Below are 24,832 nucleotides of genomic sequence, written 5' to 3' on the forward strand. Positions count from 1 at the left end.
AGTGATCATCCCAGGCGGCAATCATCTTTCAGATCAGTAGCGGTGAACAGAGGCGTGGGAACATTGATTGGTAGAACTCCTCTGGATAAAGACTTGGTGTGCCAAGAGACGATTCACATGGCAGTATTGTGACTGCACATCTCCACAGAATGTGAAAGCGTAAATAAGTTGCTTGTGGTATGACAAACCACATACATCCACCTCAGGATCTAATGAGGTTCTGATTTCAAACTTGCTGAGCACTAAAGAAACAAACAGCATACGAATCAATTAGATTGTGCAATTTACTACCATTCCACAGTTGAGGAGCATCTGTTCCTGTTCAGTCAGTCATCTTTGCTGCTGCACAACCTGAGTAGTAGACTCTCCCACAGCTCACGGTTGCATTGTAATTTTTACATATAAAACCTGCTCCTCTGGTGAGCTTCTTCTCTGGTTCACCATTGAGAAGAGCCAAGAAAGGTTCTACCTTTATGGCTCTGTGCTGAGATAAGAGTAGCAAGGAGCTACCTTCTGCTCGACTTTGGCCTTTACTCTAGTATTTGATCAAGAAGAGAGAAGAAAGGAGACTCCTTTGCGGTTTGGGAACCATGTCCGGTGGGGTGGCGGTGGAGGCGGAGGATTGCGGCTCCGGTTTTTTCTTAGGGCTGCCGGACGACGTGCTGGCGCTCATCTCTGCCGGGCTCCGCCACGGTGACCTCTGCGCTCTTGCCCTCTGCTGCCGCGGCCTCCACGCGGCCATAGCGGCCTCCGAGAGGGTCTGGCTCTCGCAGTGCCGTCGCCTCGGCCCGCCGCCCCACCTCCTTTCCAGGTGGCGAATGGGCGTTCGCTCCTACCGCGCCCTCTGCCGCTTCCTCGCTGCCGTCGCACCGCTTCTTGGCATATGGGTGCATCAGAACCCGGAGCTGGGCAACGTCGTCTGCGTCATCTGGGGTTTCCTCTCCATCGTCGGCGTCCGCGTCATTCCCCAGGAACTCGGGCCCCTGGGCCTCGACGCCGGACCGCTTCTCTGGGCGCCGGTTTTCGAGATCCTCGCCGATGCCAACGGCGCGCCCTCTCGCTTCTTCCTCCACGGCCGAGACTGCGGCTTCGACTGCCTCTACCCTGGCTTCGTCCGATCCATCGAGTCCTCTTGCAACGTGCTCTTTCTAGAGGCCGATGCCCGTCACATAGTCTCCACCTTTCCCTCGAAACAGCATTTGTTCCCCGCCCGGAGCTTCCCTGCCATTTCTGAATCCAAAGGTCCAAGTTTAGGAAGACAATATTGCCGGTCGTATGCCACCGTAATCTACCGTTCCTTGGCTGCTCCGCGGGCTTCTTCCCTTCCCTTCAACCGATTGCCATTTAGAGATGGCCGCCGGCTTCTAGAATTGGTGGCGGCCAGAGTCCGCCTCAAGGTCCCCCGGGACCTGGCCTCTGCTCCTCTATTCGAACGTTCCTCTTTTTGCGATGATGCCAGTCTCTTGGCAGATCGAAGGTTGGAGCTCATCGAAATGCTTAAGCTTAATGGAGGATGGATCAATCGGGATGTGGCTGAGTTGGCATTAGGTTTGATGGAGCACCAAAGTGCTGAAAACATCAACGCCATCGACGACCGGCCATGTCCTGCTGCTCACCAAGGGAGAGCCTTTTCCTCCATAACTGGGTACTTTAAACAATTCATGGGCAGGTCCAGCTTTCCCAGTGCATCCTGTTCGATTTCGAGAAATGGGAGTTCTTCGGGCAGCAGCAAGAACAAGCATGCGCAGCTCCACGAGTTCTTGAGGTCAGGCGATCTCATCGGACTGAGCTTACGAGCAACACACATGAGGCTAACTACGTACAGGGCATGGCCGAACATGCACGACAGCAGGATCGCGCTGTATAAACTCCCATTACAGGGTCCAATGGCTGGCCGAGAGTATGCAGGCCTGTGGGGTGGCACCTTTGGCTGGCCTCCGGGACAGCCTTCCGAGGGCAAATCAGAGAAGGCCTTGTTCTTCTTGTTGCTTTCTTACGAGGAGGTCGAAGGTCATCTTCTGCTAATTGGCACCAAGATACTGGAAGGAACCCATTATGTCCTCCACCCCAATGGCTCGGCAACGTTCATCGCGAAGATGGATGAGATAGGATCAGAACCATTCCCATGGGAGACTAGTGCTGAGTCTCTTCAGGTGGAAGTAAAAAATAGTTACTCCGGGGAGGGGATTGTGAGTGGTTATGGGTTCCAGTACCCAGGATCGAAGCCTGGCTCCTTGTTCGTGCTCCAGAATGGACTACTTGCATTTGTGTGGAAGGAGTCGAAGTCTGTCCTGACCTTGCAGAGAGTAGATTTGCAAGAGCTTCTAAAGAAAGGAGAAAGAGTGCCCGTGTTGCCGCCAATTGCAAACTTTGCCTATCTTACAAAGTCTTACTCCAACGTCTTCGCAGGCTTCCCTACTAATTCAGGTCATTTATCTTCTCCAAACTATGATTAGCCCTGCTTACGTTGCCATTTCAGTCTATTTGATTGGAATTACAGAATGATTATCTTGAATTGACAGATTAGCATTTCGATAATCTCGAGTTTCCTGTTAAGCTAATTTCAGTTGTATGCATCTGTTAAGAGTATGTTAGTGTAGGTTATTATCCTTTTTTACTATGTTTTCATTCTTTCTGTAAGCTTCTTCATGATTATAAATTGTGGAAACTTCAACCAAGTTTCCATATGACTTCATTTGCTGTCTAATATATGTAGTTTCTGATTCATTTGCAACTGACCTGTTTATCTATCTGACCACAGAAAATGGCATGCTACTTACTGAAGCACTTGCCTTCTCTGAAACTGTATGACTTGAAAAAAAAAAAAAACGCGGGGAGACCACTTATCAATGAACTTTCATGAAATCATCGAGTGATGGACCAACTAAGATTCGGATGCTTATTTGTGAAGTTCTCTGCGGAGAAAGGCTTCTTAGGAGTTTAGATGAAGGGGTTCGTGGCAGATGATAGGACTCACTTTCAGAATTATGAGGTGAATGGAAGAGTGATCTGCTGCCATGCGGTAAGAATAGCTTGATGTTATTTGTGAAAGGATAATAAGTCATGTACTTCCAAGGATGTAGTAATTAAACAAGTAGAAGTTGGGAACAGTGACAAGGAAAATGAAACATGATCGAGGCATAAAAAGAGGCCTAACATAAATCTTAAATGGACTTGAGAAAACAAGTCAACTAGAAGAGAAGACTATAGAAATTAGTCAAGGTTTTCAGCAGAGGATGTTGTTTTCAGTATTTAGATGATAGTACTGGTAGCTGTTTTACAATTATGATGATGCCTTCAAGAGTCGAATTGGCGTATCGCAAGATCAGCTTGTTCTTACCAAAGGATAGCAAGTCATGCACTTTTAAACATGTAGTATGAGTTTGGGGAAAAAAAAAGGACTAAAAATACTGAATGAAACATAAGAAGAGGCCTTACATGAAATCTGTATATTGCCACCGAAAAACAAGTCTACTAAAGGAGACTATAGAAAGCAGTTAGAGTGCAATCTCAAAGCAAGATTTCATTTACAGGTATAGAGGATGAAATGATTGAAACATCCATATGAAAAAGAACAGCCCAGTGCAAAAAATACTCCATATACAGTGGGGAGGGTCAATGTGTTGCGAACCATGCAAACAATGATGATGATTAGTTTATGGTTGAGCATTCTTTTAGAGCTTAGTTATTTTACCGTACAAGTTGTTATAGATAAGTAGATGTTATCTAATTGCCATCATCAGAAGTCATTGTGTGATACATCTAATGTCGTTTAACGTGACAAGTTTACTGTTTTTGAAATATAACAGCCTGTAGAACTGAAAAAAGGTTTTGTTTAACAAAAAAGTCAAAATAGATGTGCTATAGAAAGAGTTGCAAATTCCACGCTTGAAATGTCTCTACTTTGTAACGAGCTGCTAGGAGGAGCTGTTAACATAAATAGAAATGATAATGAAAGTAAAAGTTATATTCATCAATTTTAATATCCTTAACGCGGCCAAATGCAAGGATTTGGTAGCTGGTGGGGGACGCTTATGGTATATAACAAGTGGTGAACTTGGCATCTAATGCTTCTGACATATATTTCATGTATAACAAGTGGTGAACTTGGCATCTAATGCTTCTGGCATATATTTCATGCACACGAGAAGCAAGGAATAGAAGGAACAAACACATTCTGCATACAATTCTATACTCCCTGGAAGATAAATGAAAAGTCTGATCACTGTCTTCATTATCTTTTTGTTGCTGCAGGTATCATACAATTTACATATTTTTTGAGAGGCAATGCCTCCAGCATACAAATTTATCTCGTTTCCTGCACGAACAAGAGGCCAAGTATCTACTATCTAGCATTAATAGTTATATAGTTTTATCCAGTTTCCTGCTTGGATAAGGAATACGAATAGGCTTCTTTAGATGTGGCATCAGGTGCTCATTTAATCTCTGAAGTATACTCTTGGAAACCTCCATCTTATTTTCTGGTAGCAGTTTAGCTTTGCAACCATGAAAGCTATGTTAACCAGTAGATCACATACAGGAAAATGGTTAATTGATCCACTTTACTTTTTTGGCTCTTCATGTCAAGCAAGACATCAAAATGGTCAACCAATCAATGTTTGATAATGCAAATCCTAATTCTGCTTTTTTGTACAGGTTTCATTCCACATATCTGATAAATCCTCAAGAATCAAGTGGTTGGAAGCTGCCAAGTGAGCATCAACTATAGGAGTTTTGTGAAGCTCATACGATCAGTGGGCATAACTCTAAAACCGTCGTTGCTCTTGCTCCTGATCGAGAAACGGAGCAGACGTACTAGTGGGTCTCTGAGGTCGATGCTAATTGTTCAATGTTGCAGATCGGAATTTGCCTTTGTTCAAGCTGGTTACTCGATTTAATTGTGTTGGTCCATCGAAGGCAAAGCATCAACTCTTGAAACATGACAGACTGCAGACCAAAGCTTCTTCCGGTTGGCACAACCAAAGAGAATGTCTCAGAAGCTTTTCCACAGATTAAGCAATCAATCTACGGTGTCAAAGGCCATCCTTTGTCTGCATGAGATTTCTCAAGTGTGAAACCTGTTAGATGGCTACTTAGTTTGTCCTCTCTTCACTACATCTGATAGAATGTACGAGGCATATTGATCCGGGCAAAGTGTTTTCAGTCAATGAAGCTTTTGATAAGTACCGAATGAACTTATCTTCCGTTCTACAATATGGAAGAACATTGTAGAATTATCCCAAGAGCATATTTATTCTGAGTGAGAATTCATGAATAAAATTAGTGGTCAATTGTGTAATCTTTATGCTCATTTTTCATGATCTACTTTTCATTTATTTAGTTCATGAGATTGAGATTAAAATCGGAGTTTTTTCTTCATAATATACAAGACTTTTAAATGATGAAAGTACCATATCTGACAAGGTATAAGTATCTACCAATACTCCAAATACTAACACTTCAAATCAAAGAATGGTGGCTATGTAGTATGCCCATATCCACACTCACATCCCTATGACATCTATGACGCGTTGACTCAGCCCGGAATCGACTAGGTTTCATCGCTGCCGTGGCGACTCCAGCCGTCCGATTCGGTTGGTCCCGTGACTGACGGCCGGAGATCATCCTCCAGACGATTCCATTTCCACCGCAGCTCGCGGAGTCGCCACCGTGTCAACTCAGTTACATGTCCTGCGTGCGGCTCGTTTGTAGCTCAAAAGGGCTTCCCCAGGTACGTGAGGATGTCCTGGAACGGGTCCCTCGACTCGGAGGAGAACAGACCCGGTTCGATCTGGGAGAAGACCGAGCCGCCGCCGGCGGTAGCGGCGGACTCGAGGCCGAGGGCCCGGTCCCACTCGGTGGTGGGCCGCCACCGCGGCTGGCTCTGGACCTCCCTCTCGCACGTGAACTCCGGCCGCTCCGAGCAGCTCGAGTCGGCGTGCAGCTTCGGCATCGAGTCCGACGGGGCAAAGCTGTACACCATCTCCGCCGGCACGTGGGCGAGCGGCGATGGTGCGTAAGGGCCGAGCACCGGCTTCCGCTCCTCGGGGCTCGTGGCCGGGCCCGGCCAGACGCTCCTTGACACCACCGGCTTCCCATCCGTGTTCCCAAGCTTCTCCGAACCGCTGCTTCCTTTCTTGTTGTAGATACGGCATAGAACCCAGTCATCCAGCTGCAGTCCGACACGTCCCACATGTTAGTACATCATGCTGCTTTCTTGTTTAGATTATCTATCACCCAAGAGGACACGATGACTCCTCTCGTGCACTGTTCAAACGATGAGGGTTCCTCACCGGCTCACCCTGATAGCAACCTGGCAAGTTGCATCGGGATGGTCACCCACACCAATAACGGAAGAGGATCCAGTGCGTCTCCCCCACCAAAACCAATAAAATTACGATACCCGTCAAAGACCTCGGCCCTTTGCATGTGTTCGATTAATATAATATGGTGAGTGCAGAACATACCCGGAGCGAGTTCTTCTTGCGGGCGGAGCGGTCGACGTCGGCGAGGCGGTACTCGTGCATGATCCAGTTGGTCTTGTCGCCCTTAGGGGCCTTCCCGGTGTAGAACACGAGGGCCTTCTTGATGGCCACCGGCTTAGGCGATCCGACCGGCTTATCCGCACCGGTCGCCTTCCAGTACCCCGACCCGGCCGCCCGGTTCGGCCTCGACCCGTTGGGGTACTTCCGGTCCCTCGGCGAGAAGAAATACCACTCCTTCTCCCCGTACAGCGCCATCCCTGTCACAGGCAGCAGATCCAGATCACGCGGCCATCACACGCGCGCACGAGGCCGTAAGCCAAATCGAAACCTACCTGGGAGTTGCCAGGGGTCGAACTTGTAGAGGTCGAGCTCGGCGATGATGGGGACGGCGACGGGGAGGCCGGCGCACCTACGGCAGAGGTAGTGCATCACGAGCTCCTCGTCCGTGGGGTGGAACCGGAACCCGGGTGGCAGCTGCAGATCTCCGCCGTTCATCGTTCGATCCCTTCGATCCACGCCCGTCGGATCTCCTGCGTGATATATTAAGGCACGGAAGGGGAGAGAAGCTTTAAAACTTGGAAAGCCACGAGGAGAGCCACATAAATAGACGCGAATGGCAGGCGGGTGGGTCGAAGAAAACGACAACGCGGTGGCAAACCGGTCGACTGCGGGGCCCAGGCGGTGGGCAGCTTCGAGAAGGACCACCAGCCTCCGTGTCACGCATCCAGCGGCGGTGGGGGGCTTACCTAGCGAGGGTTGCGGCGGGATTCTGTCATGGCTTACGTCACCTGTTTCGTCGCTTCCCGGCCCGCGGGTCCCGCTAGGGCTGACTGGGGGTTTGGCCATCGCTAGCGCGACACGTAGCTGGTACGGTTTCGCGCTCTTTTTTGACGTGGGTGGATAAGGATGCTGGACGCGGGTGAAAGAGATTAGGTACGCGAGCACACGATTCATTCCGAGCACTATAACAATAATATATAATAATAATAATAATAGAGGAGGGAAAGAGACAAAAGGTATGAAGCGTGTTGGGCACGTGAGATTGGAGGAATTCACTTCAGTTGCTGACTTTTTTGGCGCACACCTTTGACCGGTCCCAAGTGTCGTCACGATCTGTTCGTGATTCGTGCAGTAAAGAAACTTGCGGCCGTTATTCCAAAACCATGTGCTCAGATTGGATGATGACGTGAATAAAAATGTAAATTAGAGAAGGAATTTTACCTGCAACATATACGTATACGGTCAACGGGTACCGTACGAGAACGATCTCATCATCCTATATATAGTATACCTATTTAATTCGAGTGGGGGCCCACTAAACTGGAGGATACGTATGGATAATCTTTACGCGTGGATTCCAAATCATCACATACAATAAGATAAGCTAGAAAATATAGACGAACTCCAATGACTGTGTGTATTCGTGTCAGCAACTGGAATCCGGAATCTGGTTGTGTGAATCTTTGGAAGAGGTGCGCAAGATACCGTATCACCTGCCAAATCTTTGACTTGGGACAAGAGAAGAAACCTTGTATTGTTGGACTCTCGGAAGAATACTTTCTGTTTGTAAGTTGTATAAGAGTTATCATCACCATCTGATCCGATAAGATCATCAATTTCTTATGAAATACTTAGATTCAAGATAATAATAATTTCTTTATTTAAATTCTATTTTTTTTATGATGATGAGACCACTTTTGATGGATTTGATTTGAGATGGTCAATTTATAACCACTATTTCAATGATATCACAATAGTAGTAATATATAGGACTTGGGATAGGATAAACTCACAAGTATTTGTCCTTTATGCTTTGCATTCAAAGCCAATAATTGAGAACTTGAATGAGACAAGTACACAATATTGAACATGATTCCAAGTTCCTCAAGTCTCTACCAACAAAATCTCAACCTGTATCAAACATGAGAAAATAAATTGCCAAGTCCCAGCATAATTGAAACTCAGCTTGTGTGCATAATATCTTTATATTAAATATGACTGCAGACCTATCAATCCATAATTAAATATGCCATGCAAACAATCCTGTAGGTTGGATGATACAAAGCAACAACTGTGAGAAGCACATGCAATGTTGGGTTCCAGCATTTGGTATCCATCCTGGTCATCAGTCAGCAATCTCTTAAGTAGTAATAATATCTCATCGACTAAGAACACTGTTCTGCTGCATGGATATTTAGACAGCAGCTGTTCCAACACTGCACATGGATTTAGGCACCTTCACCTTATCTTTGATTAGGTATTGCCCCCCCTATTAGTTTCATGTTCTTGATGTCTTTATCCATATCCAGAAAACAAGAAAGAACAGAAGAGAACAAGTTCAGAGCACATGGTTTATGTAGCAAACCAAAGCATATCTTTGCTGTCTTGGATTGGGACTTTGTTGCATGCATTAGGGATGTAGATTGAGATCTGATTCCGACAATTGGAGTTGGGTCCTTAGCAACAACAGGCTTTACCCACCATCACTTCTGTGGCTCTCTTCTTCAACAAGGTTTCAGCCCTCCTGTGGCATCACTGATGTCCTCAGAACATGCATGGAGTTGTGCTAAATATCTGGGTGATCACAGCTAGAGTGGACCTCATTTTTATGTGTGTTGCAGTGCAGTAATCAAGACCACAATTTGATTTGTTAGGGGAGTTAATGCACAGCTACTTGCACAACAAGATGTCAACTTTGACCTAATTTCCATGTGTTCTATGCTTTGATTGTCAATTAGAATTATATAAGTACTACAATTAAATATACAACTGCAGTACTATCTCACTAGTGATATTAAATTATCAATTAAATATGATTCAGAATTCTAAAAGCATTTGTAGGATGATAATAATCGTAGGATCGCGACACGGATTATTAATACTTCAGTTAATATATCTTGATCATTTTGACATTATAAATGATCTTTGAAGTTTTTATTTATTTGTTATATATATTTTTTGTTTGCATCATACCAAACAATCCAAATGCACCTTTGATCTTCACACTTGAACTAATACCATTTATATTAGCATAGTAAACATACAAAACTTATTGATAGTCTTGTTTATCCATTGTTGTGCATTTAGATTTATCATATGTGGTTTATTATTTAGTCTGCCAATTTACATTTATTCCTTAGTCTATTCATTATGTTAGCTTAATTAGCTATTCGGCAAGTGATCTCAATAATAAAAATATTATGATTATATATATATATATTATTTTTTAAACAATTATTTGATTTTCTTAAGGAGCAAAATAAACACCTGTGATTGTGATTGTGATTGTGATACCATAGATTACTTAAATATTTAGGATTACCATTTAAATCATCCACTCAACTTTTGATTATTCAAACTGATATCTCTTCTTCGGAACGTATAAAATATATTAAAAATGACTGTCATTCTATTTAATTGATACTGACGATGAATCAACAATCATAATCGATAAGCATTATCATCAGGATTCTAATACTATTCCCATAATTTATCATCACGCAAGATATTTGATATTCCTTTGTTTGTGTGAATGTCAGATAAATAGGGTTGAGATGTATACAATAAGCACAACATACGCAAGTCTTCTTTCACATGCATGGAAAGCAAATTATTCATTAACCTACTACACAGCCGCATCTACTCATGACATCTTAATTTCTCTGCAAGCTTCAACAGCCGGAGTCTTGGTTATGCCGGTGCACCAGCCGTCACACGTCTTCTTGCAAAGGTGATCCGGGTAGGATCTCCCCCTTTCTCTTCGAAAAAGACGAGTGTGTTTCTTGATGGCTGAAACCATGATCTTGGAACATGGTACCTGTGGTCAAAGTTTAAAGCACACAAGGAAGTCAATACCCGAAGGAGAAGAAATCTTTGGTGCAGATTTTTGTTACAGCAAAGACTACAAGATTTTGTTTCTTGAAGTGGATTAATTAGTAGGTGTAAGAGAGTACGATGTAATGAAGATTTCGAAGAGAGTGTTAGTATTTTTCGGAAATTTGTTACTGAAACACAGACCACATATTAAGTCATTCATATAATTGGCCAAATAAAGAGAAGATGAAGAGATCTTCTCAGCTGAAGGAGGATGCTAGATTCAGAGAATTCATGTGTAGGTTCTATAGAGGAGTGGAATCATTAGACAGAAGAGTAGAACAACCAATTGAGATTTAGGAAGAGAAAGTACCATCTCTGGGAGATCTCTCCACATCCTGTCCTACATTTGTCTGGGGAAAATGGGCCTCTGTAGTCACAATTCTGGTTGCACTTGTTGTATACAGAACTTGTTAGAGACCAGTATCTTCCAATGGCTTTGCCATTCAGCCAGGCCTGACCTTTCCACATGGACTGCATGTCGAGTGCAACTGGTTCATTTCCTTGGGGAGGAGCAATTTCTACCTGCAGTGAAATAAGAGTCAGAGAATTTTCACGCAATTTATTAGATTGAAGGTTGAGGAAGAGCAGAACAAGCTAATAACAATGATATATACCAATGACAATTGCAGCACAGTTTTCATGAAACTTAGCATCTCTGACTTGATGTTGATAAAACCCATTTTAGGATAATAAATATTAAGAAAGATCAAGAAACGAACAATTAATACCTTGTACCATGTCAGAGGTTGATTTTTTGGAGGATCAGATGCTGGTGTCCACCTAACATCATGGTTACCATCTGCCTTGAATATATTTTGATGCTCTCCTTCCAACCCAATCTGCAAAGAGAAGCACATCATATTATAGAGCTTCTTAGGTGATATATTTCCAAGAATTAGCACTGTCAAAAGGTTGTTGCGTTTCTAAGCATTAAAATACCATACAGCCAATGACATACCTATGCAAAAAAATAAACATGTAATCTTAAAATTCAGTCTCTCAAACTACTAGAAATGAGGAAGAGAAGATCTTAATTTACGTTGTTCCGAATGCAAGTCAAAAGTCCTGATGCCACCCTTGTGAGGTACTGACCTATGACATAATAACAGGTTGTTGACTTACTATGAGTAACACCTGCCTAACTAATCACTATGATGAACACAATGCAATAAGCCATCTCCCAGTAGATAAATAGTTTAATGTAATGGATTCTTGAGTCAGAAAAAGGGTAAGCCTTGATGTCATGGATTAGATTACCCCTTGTCGCGGAAGCAAAACGACCTCTTTCTTTGCTAAGAGTTAAGGCTGCACACATTGAGCCTCCCTAGACCTAATAATGTCGGGAGCCTTATACTTGGCTTGCCTTTTTCTGTTCTTGGAGTCCAAGCAAACATACAAAATAAATTTGGCTCTATTATTCACATGACCACAAACATGACAAAGAATTTCTGTTCAACCACTATGTTACTGTCCTAGATTAAATAATACTTGTATGGTTAACTACAAAACCAATTTCTATGGTAGCAAATGACAGACTATATTGAGAGTTACAATGCCATAACTTGTTGCATTTTGTTCATATACAACACAGAACCCCCTGGAAACGAGCAAAACTAAGAGTCATCCTGCAGTGGAGGCAAGAGAAAACTAACAGCATTCAACATAAATTTAGCTCCATGATAGTGGAAACTTGAATACATCACATATAAATGCTAGCAAACAGTTTTGAGAATTAAAAGCTCAAGATGGATACAGTAGCCAATCTGATTACCTTATATGCCCATGCAGCTCCTGACAAGTCTAAACCTCCATTTCTAAGTCCAGATATCTTCACGCTGGTTAACCCTGCACCTAGCCATTCATAAAAAGGTCCTGCATTCTTTGGTTGGAAGACAAAATATCAGAATCCAAAAGGAGCTTATAGACCGGTCATGCCACTAAAAAAACATACCACGGCTATTTTTAGACCAAGAACAAGTATTTACATTTTCAGTGAAAATTTCTTAGACACCCAGTTCAAAGTTGCTGTGTTGCTTTTTCAGAGATCAAATAATTGCTGTCTATACAATTTTCAGTCTCTATCATGGTTTGGAGAGTCTTACGCATCAACGCACATACCGTGTGCATGACAAAGAATATAGAGCATTGGCAAAATTCTTAGATTGTTAGAAGAATTAATTTTTCTTGTTTTTAAAATGAACATTGGGGAGACCAATAATATATGATGCATTAATACAGATATTTGTTACTCAGAAACTCCTCGAAGATCTATGAGGCAGATGATAGAAATAATGACTTGAAGAGCTGTAGTACATTAGAAAATCCTTTTACTCTCCACATATTGTCATTCTGGTTTTCGGAGTAAGACATGTTATAAGCAACACTATCAGATAAGACAAGGCACAATTACTTACTTGCAGCCCAACAGTCATGCTCAATAAAGCAATTTCATTTACCCCTGCCCTTAGGGTTATGGGAGCCTCAAGCTTGATAGTATAACCAGAAGAATTGGCTGTAAGATAGAAGCCATAGGAATCATCAGTCAACTTTTATGAGTTAATAGATATGGACATATCCAAAGAGACTTGAATAGCATCAACCACTAGATGCACATGATTTAATAGGACAAAGGCGATGAAGTAGCATGAAAAGCAAGAGCACCAGAGTTCTGTATTGTCTGCCTTATGACTGCATTTGATGACAACTGAAAAATCATTCATGTGAAGTCACGGTCTATATGCCATGTTAAGTTTCACAGGAAAGAAGGCAACTAGAACCAGCATTGAATGAAGCAGATAACAAAATGTTGTAATCAATTTGAAGTGGCAAGAGGACCATCTGTGGTTGTCAATGATTAGCTTCACAGGACATTTCCTTAGCCTTAACTTTTTAAGGCCCAAGATTGTCCTTATTATAGTTATTGGTCTGCTCATGCAAGATTAATGATAAATGACTAGTACAACTAATTGAATATCTACATGTACATATGCATTACTATGTATGTATAGGTGGAAGCGAGTACATGTTAATTATGTATTTGTGGAGTTCCACCTCCCCAGAACACTAGCATCATACTAAATATGTTCTATCTGTGGTCACCATTTGCAATCTATCAGTTCAAAACAAGGCTGTCTATGGTAGGAAAGATGAAATTGCTCTATGGGAAAAGGTGACTCCATGGAATAGGCTTATCGATGGTTCCCAATAAAACTTCTAAAGCTTCTACAATAGAGCAGTTTAATCTTCCTCTCTGCATTTGCTATATGTATTATATCCATAAAAGCATTATTATGAGTAAATCACAAAGATTTGGCTAAGAAACAGATTCTTGGAATGTGCAGATAACCAAGTCAGGCACCAGAGTGTATCATATTTTTACAGCAATGATCCATGGTGAAATGATCTATATATGATGAGAAAGTCGGGAAAGAACCTTGAAGTTGACCATTTACAAAAGCCTGAACAGCATGGCCTTTAGATTCAACCATCAGAATTGGAAGACTCCCATTACTAAGAAATTCATTTCCATCTATATAAAAACTGCATTTATAAAAAAAATTAAAGAAAAATTAGTATCTACATTGCAATCATGGACCAACTTTCATGAAAAACAGAACAGCTAATTACATTGTTTATGTATATCTAACGCATCATGCAGGTTCCTAATGCCATATGTTATCAGATGATCTCTGAATTTCGAAGAAAGAAAACGTAACTAATGATGATATCGGCCTCTGCAAATACAAGGTTTCCTTAATGCTGAATTAGTTGCACTTGCCAAAAAAAGAATTCTTCCAGATCAAAATTATTCTCTAGTAACTATGTAACAAGATGAGTCTCCACGGAGACATCCAGGTTGTTAGCACATTTTATGCATGGTCAAGTGGTCAGTGCTTCAAGTCCCATTGAGCATATAGTGAATTGTGGTTGACGTAATAAATGTGCAAAGAAGAAGGAAAACGAAAACTATCTGTCAATATGGAAGTACTGCAATAAACTAGCAAAGAAGATAACAAAAATTGCAGAGTTAAGCTTACCTTGTTGTATACCAAAGATAATCAGTTGTATCCTTTGTCGTATTAATATGATCTACAAGCTCATTTTTAATAAAATCAGGTGCTCCCCAAACACCGGCTTTCTCTGTGTAAACTTGCCAAGGTAGCTTTCCTGAACCTGCAGATGCTTTCAAGTTCTCTGGTACCATTTCTACTCTGGAATTTTGTGATCGGACCTGAATAATAAATACCAATCGAGACTGTTAGCAACATCAAAATACAGGAATAAGAATTTTAATTTGCTATAGTTACAAAATTCTTCAAAGACATAAATGAAAGAAACACAACCAATTTCACCTTTATATTTCAAGTCCTGATCTATATTTAGTTATCACAGTGTAGCAGCATTTTCATTGGTATGTAACAGTGCACTTAATGCCCAAAAAGGCCTTCATTGCAAGTTATCATAAAGGTATTAATTAGTATAACATAATGTTGCAATATTTAGTCGGCATACCAATGATGGAAAAGGCAGACATCTTTATTTAGTAGTTATTTAATAAATGGAACTTGAGATAGCTAATCTGGTACAATACATGGTATAATGCTTACTAGCACAATACATGTGCAAGTGTATGTGAAGCTGTTCATATGATTCTTTGGAATTTTCTTTCTTATAACCATAACAGATATTAGCATTTCTCTTTTGATCAAACAAATATTACTGTCACAGAGTTTCCTGTCATGGTATGTGATAGAAAGTTACCACCTAGTATTAAACGAAGCAAATGCCTTGTCATTGTAAAGAAAGCACCAGAACATGAGCACTAACATGCATCTGATGATGTCTGAATTTTGATAAAAAGAAGTTTAACAAAATGCTCTTTAAGCGCTTCAAAAGTGATCTTGAAAATTCACTGTATGCTTAAATATTTGAATTGAAATAGAGTATAGCTAATATTACAGCTTATATAAGCAGGTTTTGCATCTCTGTCTATCATTTAGCCCCTCATAATAGATATCATATCAGGTAACAATTTGAATTTGGTTCTTAAGAACTATAGGATATACATTAATGTTGCCCATAGTATGTAAATAATAAGTAAATGGAAGATTGAACATACCTTTGCAGTGTTGAACACAACATTCTTGCAATCTGGAAGGATGCTGACAGACCAGGCTGGAAGATTGTATCGTACATTCCGAAATATGACCAACTTATCATTTCGTTCATCCACGTTAGCAAGGAATGCAACACACTTCCCTGAGTGTTCAAAAATATCAGCCTGCATAAGCAAGGAACTTATGTTGATAATATAAATAAAACAGAATAGCTGAAACCCACCAAAAAGATAATTTAAAAGAATGAAGCCTATCCTCTTAATGTAATGACTAGTGAAAACATTAAACTTAAAGAGGAAGGCATAAACAGCATGCTATTTCATGAGTATTCCAAGACTTGATTGGCACTTTTATTTAAAGTGCACTTATTTGATAATAGGTTAAAAGTCCAAAAACATGATAATATTTTCCAAATAAGATTCATGAAATAGGGGTGGGAAAACATAATTAGAATGATATTAACCGTATAGGTGTACTTTTTGGCTCTCTTTCCTTGCTTAAAATTATTATAATAATTAGAAATGAGGCTAATTATAGATTATCCCCTGTAATTAGTTACTCTTAGCATCCCAGTCCCTATACTTTCAAAAGTTACATTAAGATCCCTACACTAACGAAAATAAAATATTTAACTCCGTTACTCCAATAAAATCCATCTCTCTTGATTTTTAACTTTGTAAAATTATTTTTTTAATCATAAATAAAGATCTCAATATTTCACTTTCGTAAGTATAAAAAATCCAATGTAACTTTGAAAGTGTAAGGATCAAAATATTAAAGGTAGTTAATTATAGGAGATAATTTATAATTAACCCTTAAAAATGATAACAAATTATAAAATATACTTGCATTTTTGTAGTTATTACTTTATAGTGCTTAATTTTTTAATTATGCATAAAGTGGATATATTTGGGTGTCACTATGCCTATACAAACACATAAAGAAATACTTGGTTTTGAACTTAGTGAGGAAACTATATCATAAGAAAAAAAAAAGAAACTGTGTCACCTCTTGATGAGAGCCAAGAGACAGAAACTTTGACGTGCCATAGAGCAAAGTTTGTTCACATAATTTTATGGCTTCATGGAGCTCCTTCAGATGTGACCATTTTGGGAGCCTAACCAACCCTAAAATGCAATCCATCTTCATTAGTGAAATCAAATATCAAAGAAATAAACCTTTCAATTAAAATTTAAAAAATATTAGTTATTTGTAACTCAGTCAATGAAAATCTAGAAAGTAACATACCATATTCATCTATTGGAGCATCATAATCATAGCTTGTAGTGATGAATGGTCCCCCTGAAGTGCGACCAAAATTTGTTCCACCATGATACTAAGAAAAAGATGTGAAGTGTGCATTCATTGTTTTCAGTAGCATGAAATAATTTGCAGTCTCCTACCAAAAAATATAATGATTTTTAAAAGACATACCATGTAATAGTTTTGCAGACTACCACCCTTCTGAAAAAAGCGAGCAACAGCAAATGCAATATCCTGAGGTGGTCTATGAGGCTTTGCCGTCCCAAAATTCTGAAACCTGGAAAAAGGTTACATTTTAGTATTAGTAAAAGCCTAAAAGATCTGTAATTGAGCTTACAACAATGGAAGTAAAAAAATTGTGCCATGAGATTTTGTTGACATAAGATGCATCAAAGAGATACTATGGTTGACCAGATGCAGAGCATAAAATCATAGAAATTTACAGCCAGCAAGACCTAGAAAGATTATAGTGCTCTGGATTTGGGGCATTAGGTAATTCCTCCAGTTTATAGTTAATAAAGTAAAGCATTAGAAACATATTTACAGAAGCATCTTCTAGTTATCACTGAGAACTAATCAGGTGCGGAGTGGAACAATCAAGAAATCATAGCCTCTTTGCAAGTCTTCTTGGGTATGGGTCTGAGTTAGTCTCAAGCATAAACCTACTGACCCCACTTGATTCAAATTCTCTTTCTTTCTCATTTCTGAAAGCCAAAATAAAATTTGCCTTAGTCCACCAGATTGATCCAGTCCAAACCATCTTGTCCCAGCCTGGCCTATTCACCAGCTACAATGATCAAGTTTGAGTCAAGAAATCTTGTCCTGATAGCAAGTCTCATCAGGTTCAGATAAGTTCCTATGCCCCTTGCACCCATTATCAACCCAAACCCACCATTTATCAAGAATAAGATAGATTACTTGGAGGGAAAAAAAACCCAATTTCCCCTCTGTGTGCTGGGAACATTGAAAATATTTATGCATGAACATATATCAATGTTTTCCTTTCCCAAAGAAAAGGTGGAATACCCATCTATTACGTATGATATGTTGGTAAGTGTAGTTGATCCATGTCCACTCTAGATGAACCTTATTTCTCTCACCTATCTCTCCCCTTCCGACCACCATTTCCACATATCTTAACTATTGTGAACCTGTGACTTCCTTTTCAGATCAGAAACAAGTTGTCCCCATGTGTGAATATGATTCTAGCATGCTAGTCTCTATAAAGTTAAGGTGTCAAAATCATAATACATAGAAGCTTCACTTATTTGACAGACCAGAGTGTTGTCCACAGATTTGGACCAACATACTTGCATCCTTAAATATCATCTAAAATATAATGAAAAGGAAACCAACTATATCCACCCAAAGTTTACGTATTTATTCTCAACTTCTCATTTACTCACATGTAGTTTATTTGGCAAAGTCAATTCTATAAATTAGATTCTCCATGTCAGAAAGTTAAACTTGAGAGTAACACTTTAAAAGCAAAGAAGATAATGCTGATTCAACATAGAAATTACCATCCAGGCCAATTTTCTGTCCAAAATTTTGGTTTGTTCGCAGAACTTGGTTTGAATTGATCGCAATAAAATGAGTTGCAAGTATTTATCTGCAAGTTTGAAGAAGAAGAAAAAAAATCAAACTTTAGTCGCTACACGATAATATGTTTCTAATTTTTGAAGCTGTGAAACAGGGATTGACACTAATATAACAATGATGATACATATAAATGTAAAGAGCCATAATTTTGCATTCTCACAAGTTGAGTCACAAGATAAGAGACACGCAAAACAAGAAAGAATAGCAAATTCTGTTTGATTTTGCTTGATGCACTTTATATGATAGGAAGCAGCTGCACTGTCTTGGAGTTCCAATTGAACAGAGTAGTGAATTTTCTCTTATGCATTGCTGCTCTAACTACTTAACACAAAGTTTGAAAAAGCTACTGACAACTTCTTGTAAATAGCTTTGTCATTCAAAATAAACAGTGGTTAGCAAGTTCCATGCTGTATATTATATTGGCCTACTACCATTAATCTGAATCCTCAAAAAATTTGAGATGGAATCCAGAAATTGTACATCAACATGGATATGAACCATTACCACATTATCAGGGGCATCATACTGTTGGCACATGATCCAAGGTACACCAATGTTTTGAGAGAGTGCCATATTGGCAGCCCACCTTGAATATGACCTCCCCCCATCACCATACACTGCTTCAATATCTCCATATTCATTTTCAATCTGCAGTCAAGCCAAAAAAAGGAACGAAAATAAGAAACTGATTTCAGTTCTTGAGCTTCGACGACAATAAAAGAATGATCTTTGATAGGATTTTTGAACAAATGATGATATATGAAACAGATAAAACTCAGCCCTATCAGCCATCGATGATCTTTCACAGTGGCAGAGCACTTTCTATTGGAACGAGGAAGAACACTCTTATATCATGCAAAAACTCGAAAAGACTGATAGAGCTATGAGGCTACACCTTTAGCTGGCTATGATATATATACACTTCGAAGTTAGATAAAAATTCTCAGTTACAGTTTCTATCTTCCACTCTTATTACTAATAAGCAAAGTCTCCAAAACAGCTCGGTCAGTCGCACTGAAAAGAGGTAACAGAAGCAATATGGTCTGTAAAACTAAGTTCCAACGAAAGTTCTGTTCCATGCTTGGATGCTATTGCAAAATAAGCTCAATATTAAAGCGCGCCCCATTTGAAGGTTATCTAAATGCGTAAAACGTGCTCGCTATGCGGATTGCAAGAGAGGATTGCGATCATTTGGTCAATACTTGTAGTTGAACCATGAGGCTGGATTGAGCTAACTACAATATTTGGGAAGGCAGGAATTGTAGAGATAACAGTAGATTCAAGTAAAGATGTATGAGAATCAAATTTTTCTACAAAGAAATCAAAGAACTTGGTCAGTTGCAGAAATTAAATGATAGTTAAGAGCAGTTGCCTGAGCCAAAATGATATGGCCTCCTTGTGATGCAAACAAATTCTCTCGCTTCATCATCTGCACTATGAATGTGGTGAAGCTCGCCATATGACTCTGAAAGCCAACAATCAAAGACAAACTCTTGTCTGTCAGATTACACTCCGCATAGACAAAAAAAACCAAGAACATGCTGTTCCCACCAAAGAAAGATTGAAGCTTTATTCATCCACAGACCTTGAAAGGTTCATTGTCAGTCCGGAAAACAGTCCCCGGAACATAGTGCAGCCAAACCGGCACTCCCCTGCATTGCAAATCCAAAGCCCAATAACAATCGAATCCCCTCAAGAACAAAACCAACAGAGGTGCAAAAATCTGAACGTCACTCGGCATACACACCCGTAATTCCACTCTGCGGCCACAAATGGCCCAATGCGAAGGATCATATACATGCCCGCATCTCTGACGATCTTCGCGAACCTGACCAGATCGAAGCGGTCCTCGAAATAAAACTGCAAACAGAGAGAAACGGCAGAGGAAGCGGGTTATGTTGAGGAACATATCAAGCAGGAGCGCGATCAAGAAACATGGGAAGGGAGTTGGAAGGGAACTGACTTGGCCGGGAGAGGGCTCGTGGCCATTCCAAAAGACGTAGGTCTCGATGACGTCCACGCCTCCCCTTTTTGCCGCCGCGACGAGGTCGGGCCACATCTGGGAGTAGGATCAAAGACCGAGAGTGGCTTAGAGAAAGAAGAAGCAGAAGAAGAGCAGCAACATGAACAACAGAAAGGAGGGTGGAGAGCGTACGGCTGGGACGCTGCGAGGGTAGTGAATGGAGGCGGAGATGAGGAGCTTGCGCTGGCCGTCGATGATGAGGGAGCGGTGGTCGAAGGTGACATTGCGCGAGACTGCAACAGAGATGAAGAGGAAGAAGAGAAAGGAAAGAGAGAGGATGAGGAGGCCAGCGTTCTTGGCCATGGCAGCAAGTGTAACTCGAGCTGCGGGAGGCCATCAGCTGAGTTTATAGAGACGCCGGGAGGCGGAAGGAAGGCAGGAGAGGAGAGAGCGTGACAGCTGCGAACAGCTAACCCTGTGATTTCACCGCAGGGAATCGCGGTAATTGCAGTTGCATCGACAACCATCACTTTCCGTGCATGACACTGAGCAGCGCAGGCGATTGGGGAAACCCAAAGGAACAGGGAAGGCGTTGTCGGTCCGGGTGCCGCGTCGCCTGTCCTATCCAAGCCGGGATCCAACAATAATCGCCATACCAATTATTGTCCAAGCGGGACCCACGTCCCATGCATCCTCCCGTACCTGAATCCTGTGCCGACTGGGTCCAGTTGATCCTATCCTCGAGCAGACCATCTGTCGGCGTCTGATTTCCCTACGAGATCCTAAACCACACGTACCGCAACACATATACCGAACACCTTCTAAGAGACCGGATCGTGGGGCCCACACCATGACTTCCACGTGGGAGGAGGAGGGCGCAGGTGGAACGCGGGTAATTAGATCAAAGGAGAACGAAAGCCTATCGTTGCTTACGTGCGGAGATAATGAGATACTCCAATGCAAAAGACTTCGGTGGACTTCTTTTTAGATTTCGTGATGTACGTTATAATAATAATAATAATAATGATTATTATTATTACTATTATTTGATGGGCATTTCAGTTGACGGGACACAAATGACCAGTTTTAGTCTGCCTTTGGATCGAAATCAAACGGCTAGCATTAAAGAATGTAAATGTTAATAAACTAGGGGACAGGACATTGGAGACAAGCAATTCAGGGAAAATGGATGTTTGAGATTGAGATAGGAAAGTGTTTAACGATATTAAGACAGGAATAATTAGGCAACTATGATTGAATTATGTAAGTTGAGAGAATGTGGGATGAGAGGTTACAAGGATTTCGCCATGGATGGAAGATACGGAGATTTAAGGGTATCACCAAATACTACATATGTGTAGATGTCATTGGAGAAATCATGTACGGAATTTGTTGACCATTTTAATTTTAATATAAGTAATCCATGATTCTTATGGATATTGATTCAAAGTTTATATGGAATGTTAGTGATATCGTCTTTATTCAAAATTCATGGTTATGGAAGGGAGGAGGTTTTAAGATGAAAAATATATAGTTAGTATGATTTGATGGTTGAAAGGATATAGTAGTTTACGAAGAGCAAATGAGGGTGATCATTTATTTACATGAGAGCTTTATTATCGGATGGAAATGATTGTGAATTAAGCATACGATACCTCTATGATGATTCTTTTTTTTTTTAATTATATAGTAATATTAAGTAGCATCGAGAAACCTAAAATGAATGAGGAGTGAGATCTTTTCGTTTTTAATTAACATGATGATACGTTTATCAAATGATTTTATTCAATAAATTAATCGTCTATGTAAAGATGATAACTATTCCTTCATCTAAATCAACTATTAAAAATTTTATGAATAATATCTTTTTGTTTGTAGACCATATTCTTATAGATTTAATTGATATTGCTTAAGTTATACGACATCCTTTCAAGTCCATATGCAAATAGTCGATCTCTTTATAATCTCATAGGGTTTTCTAAAAACTTGTAAAATAGAAGATGGGTTAGTAGAAATGTTTAACTCAAGATCTCACAAAAAAATATTTAAGCAAACACTTGATAGATAATTTTTTAAAATATAAAGATGAAATTTATAAGCTAACCATCAAACAAAGGATCTAAGGTAGTTGGCTACACTCAAGAGTCCTCATAAGTGTCCATATGATACCGCTACGGAATTTAGCAGCAAACTAACCCAAAACACTATTCTAAAGGCCTATATAACATTGTGCCACTTGAGTAGCTCTAAGGTGCTTAGGTGAATGATATTTCATGTTACTTTGTGCACCTAAAAAACATCCAAAATGACTACATGTCTTATTTTTAGATAATTTTATATTTATACGATAATCACATATATCAAAATGGAGTTGTCAAACCAACTACAAGCCCCTTATGTACTACCTAAGGCATGAATGGAATCAAAAAGCATGGACACATCTAGATATTATGTTAGACACGTTCCCTTTAAGCTATTTATAACATTATTCTCCATTTATTCATTGGATGTCCTTATTGAAACCTTTACAAATACTGCACCTTATTACTTCACTAAATCTTTAATCTCCTGCATTAGTCATAATGCACTTCTCACCTTTAGTTGCTCTTTGTCGTTACTATTAAGTGGTCAAACTTTGATCTACCAATGTTATTTTGACTTGCTAGTGAATCTGACTTTAGTGTAGAGTCGGTCAAGTTGCATTGACTTTCATTGGTTCCTCCAAACCCTTTAAATGAATGAAAAGACATTCCCTATTATGTATCAATCCCTCAAATGTCTATGCCAACTGAATTGGATAGATGTCTATTATAACTTTAATGAGTATTGCCTTATAAAATTTAAAGTTTTTAGGTCATTTTTTCATAAAAGTTACCCATTGACTTATCTTTTACCTAGTTATCATCTTTGCTTTCAATTATCACTTTGTTGAGAAATGAAGCAAACAAGCTATTTTTTATAAAACCAATCACCATTGATTGTTTACCACTATATCTCTTCGAAGGGCCTTTAAATATGTATAGAGCTCTTCTATTGGATAACTAAAATAACTGGGACACTCAGTTTCGCTTATTCTCTTAAGAGTTGAGAAGGCTAAGGGTACTTGACTTCACTTACCTCCTCAGGATTATACTTCCTTCACTTACTCTTTGCTCACACTTTTGAATCACTTAAATTATTATATTATTTGTATTGAGTTAGCTATTATAAGTTGCCTTATCGTTGTCGTCGAGCTTCCGGAATGCAAGAAGCATTGCCCGATGGAACAAAATTTTTTCCTAACTAGAGCAACTTTTTATTAGTTTTGGTCATCTCTCATGAATGTACCACATACTTGATCATTTTTGTTGCCTACCCCTTTGAGCAAAAAGGGTACAACATCACATATTACATACTTCGTTCCTTAGTCAAGAACTTTCGCATCGAACCAAAGTTCCCTACTTTTGACTATCTTGATGAGATGCTTGTCAACACCGATTTTATAACATTCTATGGCATTTATTATTTTATTTTATCATAATACTTAGAGTATGTTATTATATTTTTTAACTCCTCGACCCCTTTCATAACTATACACTCTCCCTCCACGAGAGCAAGGGATCAATGATTTTATGAAAGTCTCACCTCTATGGTACCATGATGCTTCTATGACCACGATGCTATAATTTATTGCCTTATATCTCCATTCCTTTTCTTCTCCTCGTAATCGATAAATTTGTCTCTTTGGCATTGTAGTACTCTTAAGTTAACATATATTTTAACTGATACTTGATTTTGGGTAACTAAGTCCATTTGGACTCATCATCACTTTCTTGCCCCTTTCAATTACCTACTTCAATACCTTTATATTCTCCAAGTAATTTACCTTAGTTAATGGAAAGATATTCTAACTTGTTAGGATCGAGTCAACACTACGAGGAGGGGTGAATTAGTGTAGTGAAAAAATTACGTCGGTTTGAAAATCTTCGAACAATAAAAACTGATTTCGACGAAATCGTCTGTTTAACTCATATAAGTTTGCAAGTGAATAGAGAAGAGGGGATTGGATAGTTTGCGATGAAGTAAAGTAGAATGCAGTAAAAAGAATAAGAAGTAAGGAAAGAACACATCGGAATTTATAGTGGTTTGGTCGTAGTGACCTACATCCACTTCTGATTCCTCCTTCGTTGAAGCCACTAGCATATACTAAAGGTCTTCTTTCAATAAGCAAAGACCAACCACCTTTTTACAGCACTCTCTCCTTTTCATGAGTTTCGGAGATAACCCTTACAAGTCACTCTTTTACAAGTATTCCCTCACACACCTCCCTTAGGACTAACTCTAAGCACTAGGAGGAGGGAACTCAAATTTTTGGCAGAGTTTACTTCGTTTTTTCCTTAAAAATTCTTGCTTCTTTTTTGTTGCCCAAGTGGGGTATTTATAGGCCCCAAATAGTTTCAAATTTGGACCCAAAAATTTAAACTTTCAGGTCTTCCGAGTACGGGTGGTACCACTGCCTACAGCCTGATATTGGGTGGTATCACCAC

At 39.9% G+C, this 24,832-nt stretch overlaps 3 protein-coding genes across 4 annotated transcripts; 1 reads left to right on the forward strand and 2 right to left on the reverse strand.

The window, feature by feature from the left end:
• Positions 1-281: 281 nt before the first annotated feature.
• Positions 282-5,299, forward strand: LOC135587039 (F-box protein At5g39450-like). Of its 2 annotated transcripts, XM_065187725.1 has the most exons (3): positions 282-2,427; positions 2,762-3,022; positions 4,657-5,299. In XM_065187725.1, exons 1-2 carry the CDS (start codon positions 591-593, stop codon positions 2,809-2,811), a joined length of 1,887 nt encoding a protein of 628 aa, XP_065043797.1. In that variant the 5' UTR covers positions 282-590; the 3' UTR covers positions 2,812-3,022; positions 4,657-5,299. The 2 variants fall into 2 exon arrangements, with proteins under 2 accessions (XP_065043797.1, XP_065043798.1); XM_065187726.1 differs by lacking the exon at positions 2,762-3,022.
• A 51-nt stretch (positions 5,300-5,350) lies between these two features.
• Positions 5,351-7,096, reverse strand: LOC135676486 (NAC domain-containing protein 48-like). Its single transcript, XM_065187729.1, has 3 exons — positions 6,818-7,096; positions 6,468-6,742; positions 5,351-6,172 (listed from the first exon to the last, which is right to left on the reverse strand). The coding sequence occupies exons 1-3, from the start codon at positions 6,978-6,980 to the stop codon at positions 5,714-5,716; spliced, it is 897 nt and encodes a 298-aa protein (XP_065043801.1). The 5' UTR covers positions 6,981-7,096; the 3' UTR covers positions 5,351-5,713.
• A 2,833-nt stretch (positions 7,097-9,929) lies between these two features.
• Positions 9,930-20,831, reverse strand: LOC135676489 (beta-galactosidase 3-like). Its single transcript, XM_065187732.1, has 18 exons — positions 20,499-20,831; positions 20,307-20,402; positions 20,091-20,203; positions 19,929-19,995; positions 19,721-19,808; positions 18,848-18,996; positions 18,265-18,353; positions 16,913-17,018; positions 16,727-16,814; positions 16,487-16,605; positions 15,481-15,642; positions 14,399-14,592; positions 13,795-13,901; positions 12,776-12,873; positions 12,133-12,240; positions 11,090-11,200; positions 10,672-10,883; positions 9,930-10,302 (listed from the first exon to the last, which is right to left on the reverse strand). Exons 1-18 carry the CDS (start codon positions 20,667-20,669, stop codon positions 10,176-10,178), a joined length of 2,205 nt encoding a protein of 734 aa, XP_065043804.1. The 5' UTR covers positions 20,670-20,831; the 3' UTR covers positions 9,930-10,175.
• Positions 20,832-24,832: the final 4,001 nt, after the last annotated feature.

The sequence above is a fragment of the Musa acuminata genome, chromosome BXJ1-6 (assembly GCF_036884655.1).
Source record: "Musa acuminata AAA Group cultivar baxijiao chromosome BXJ1-6, Cavendish_Baxijiao_AAA, whole genome shotgun sequence".
NCBI classification, from domain to species: Eukaryota; Viridiplantae; Streptophyta; class Magnoliopsida; order Zingiberales; family Musaceae; genus Musa; species Musa acuminata.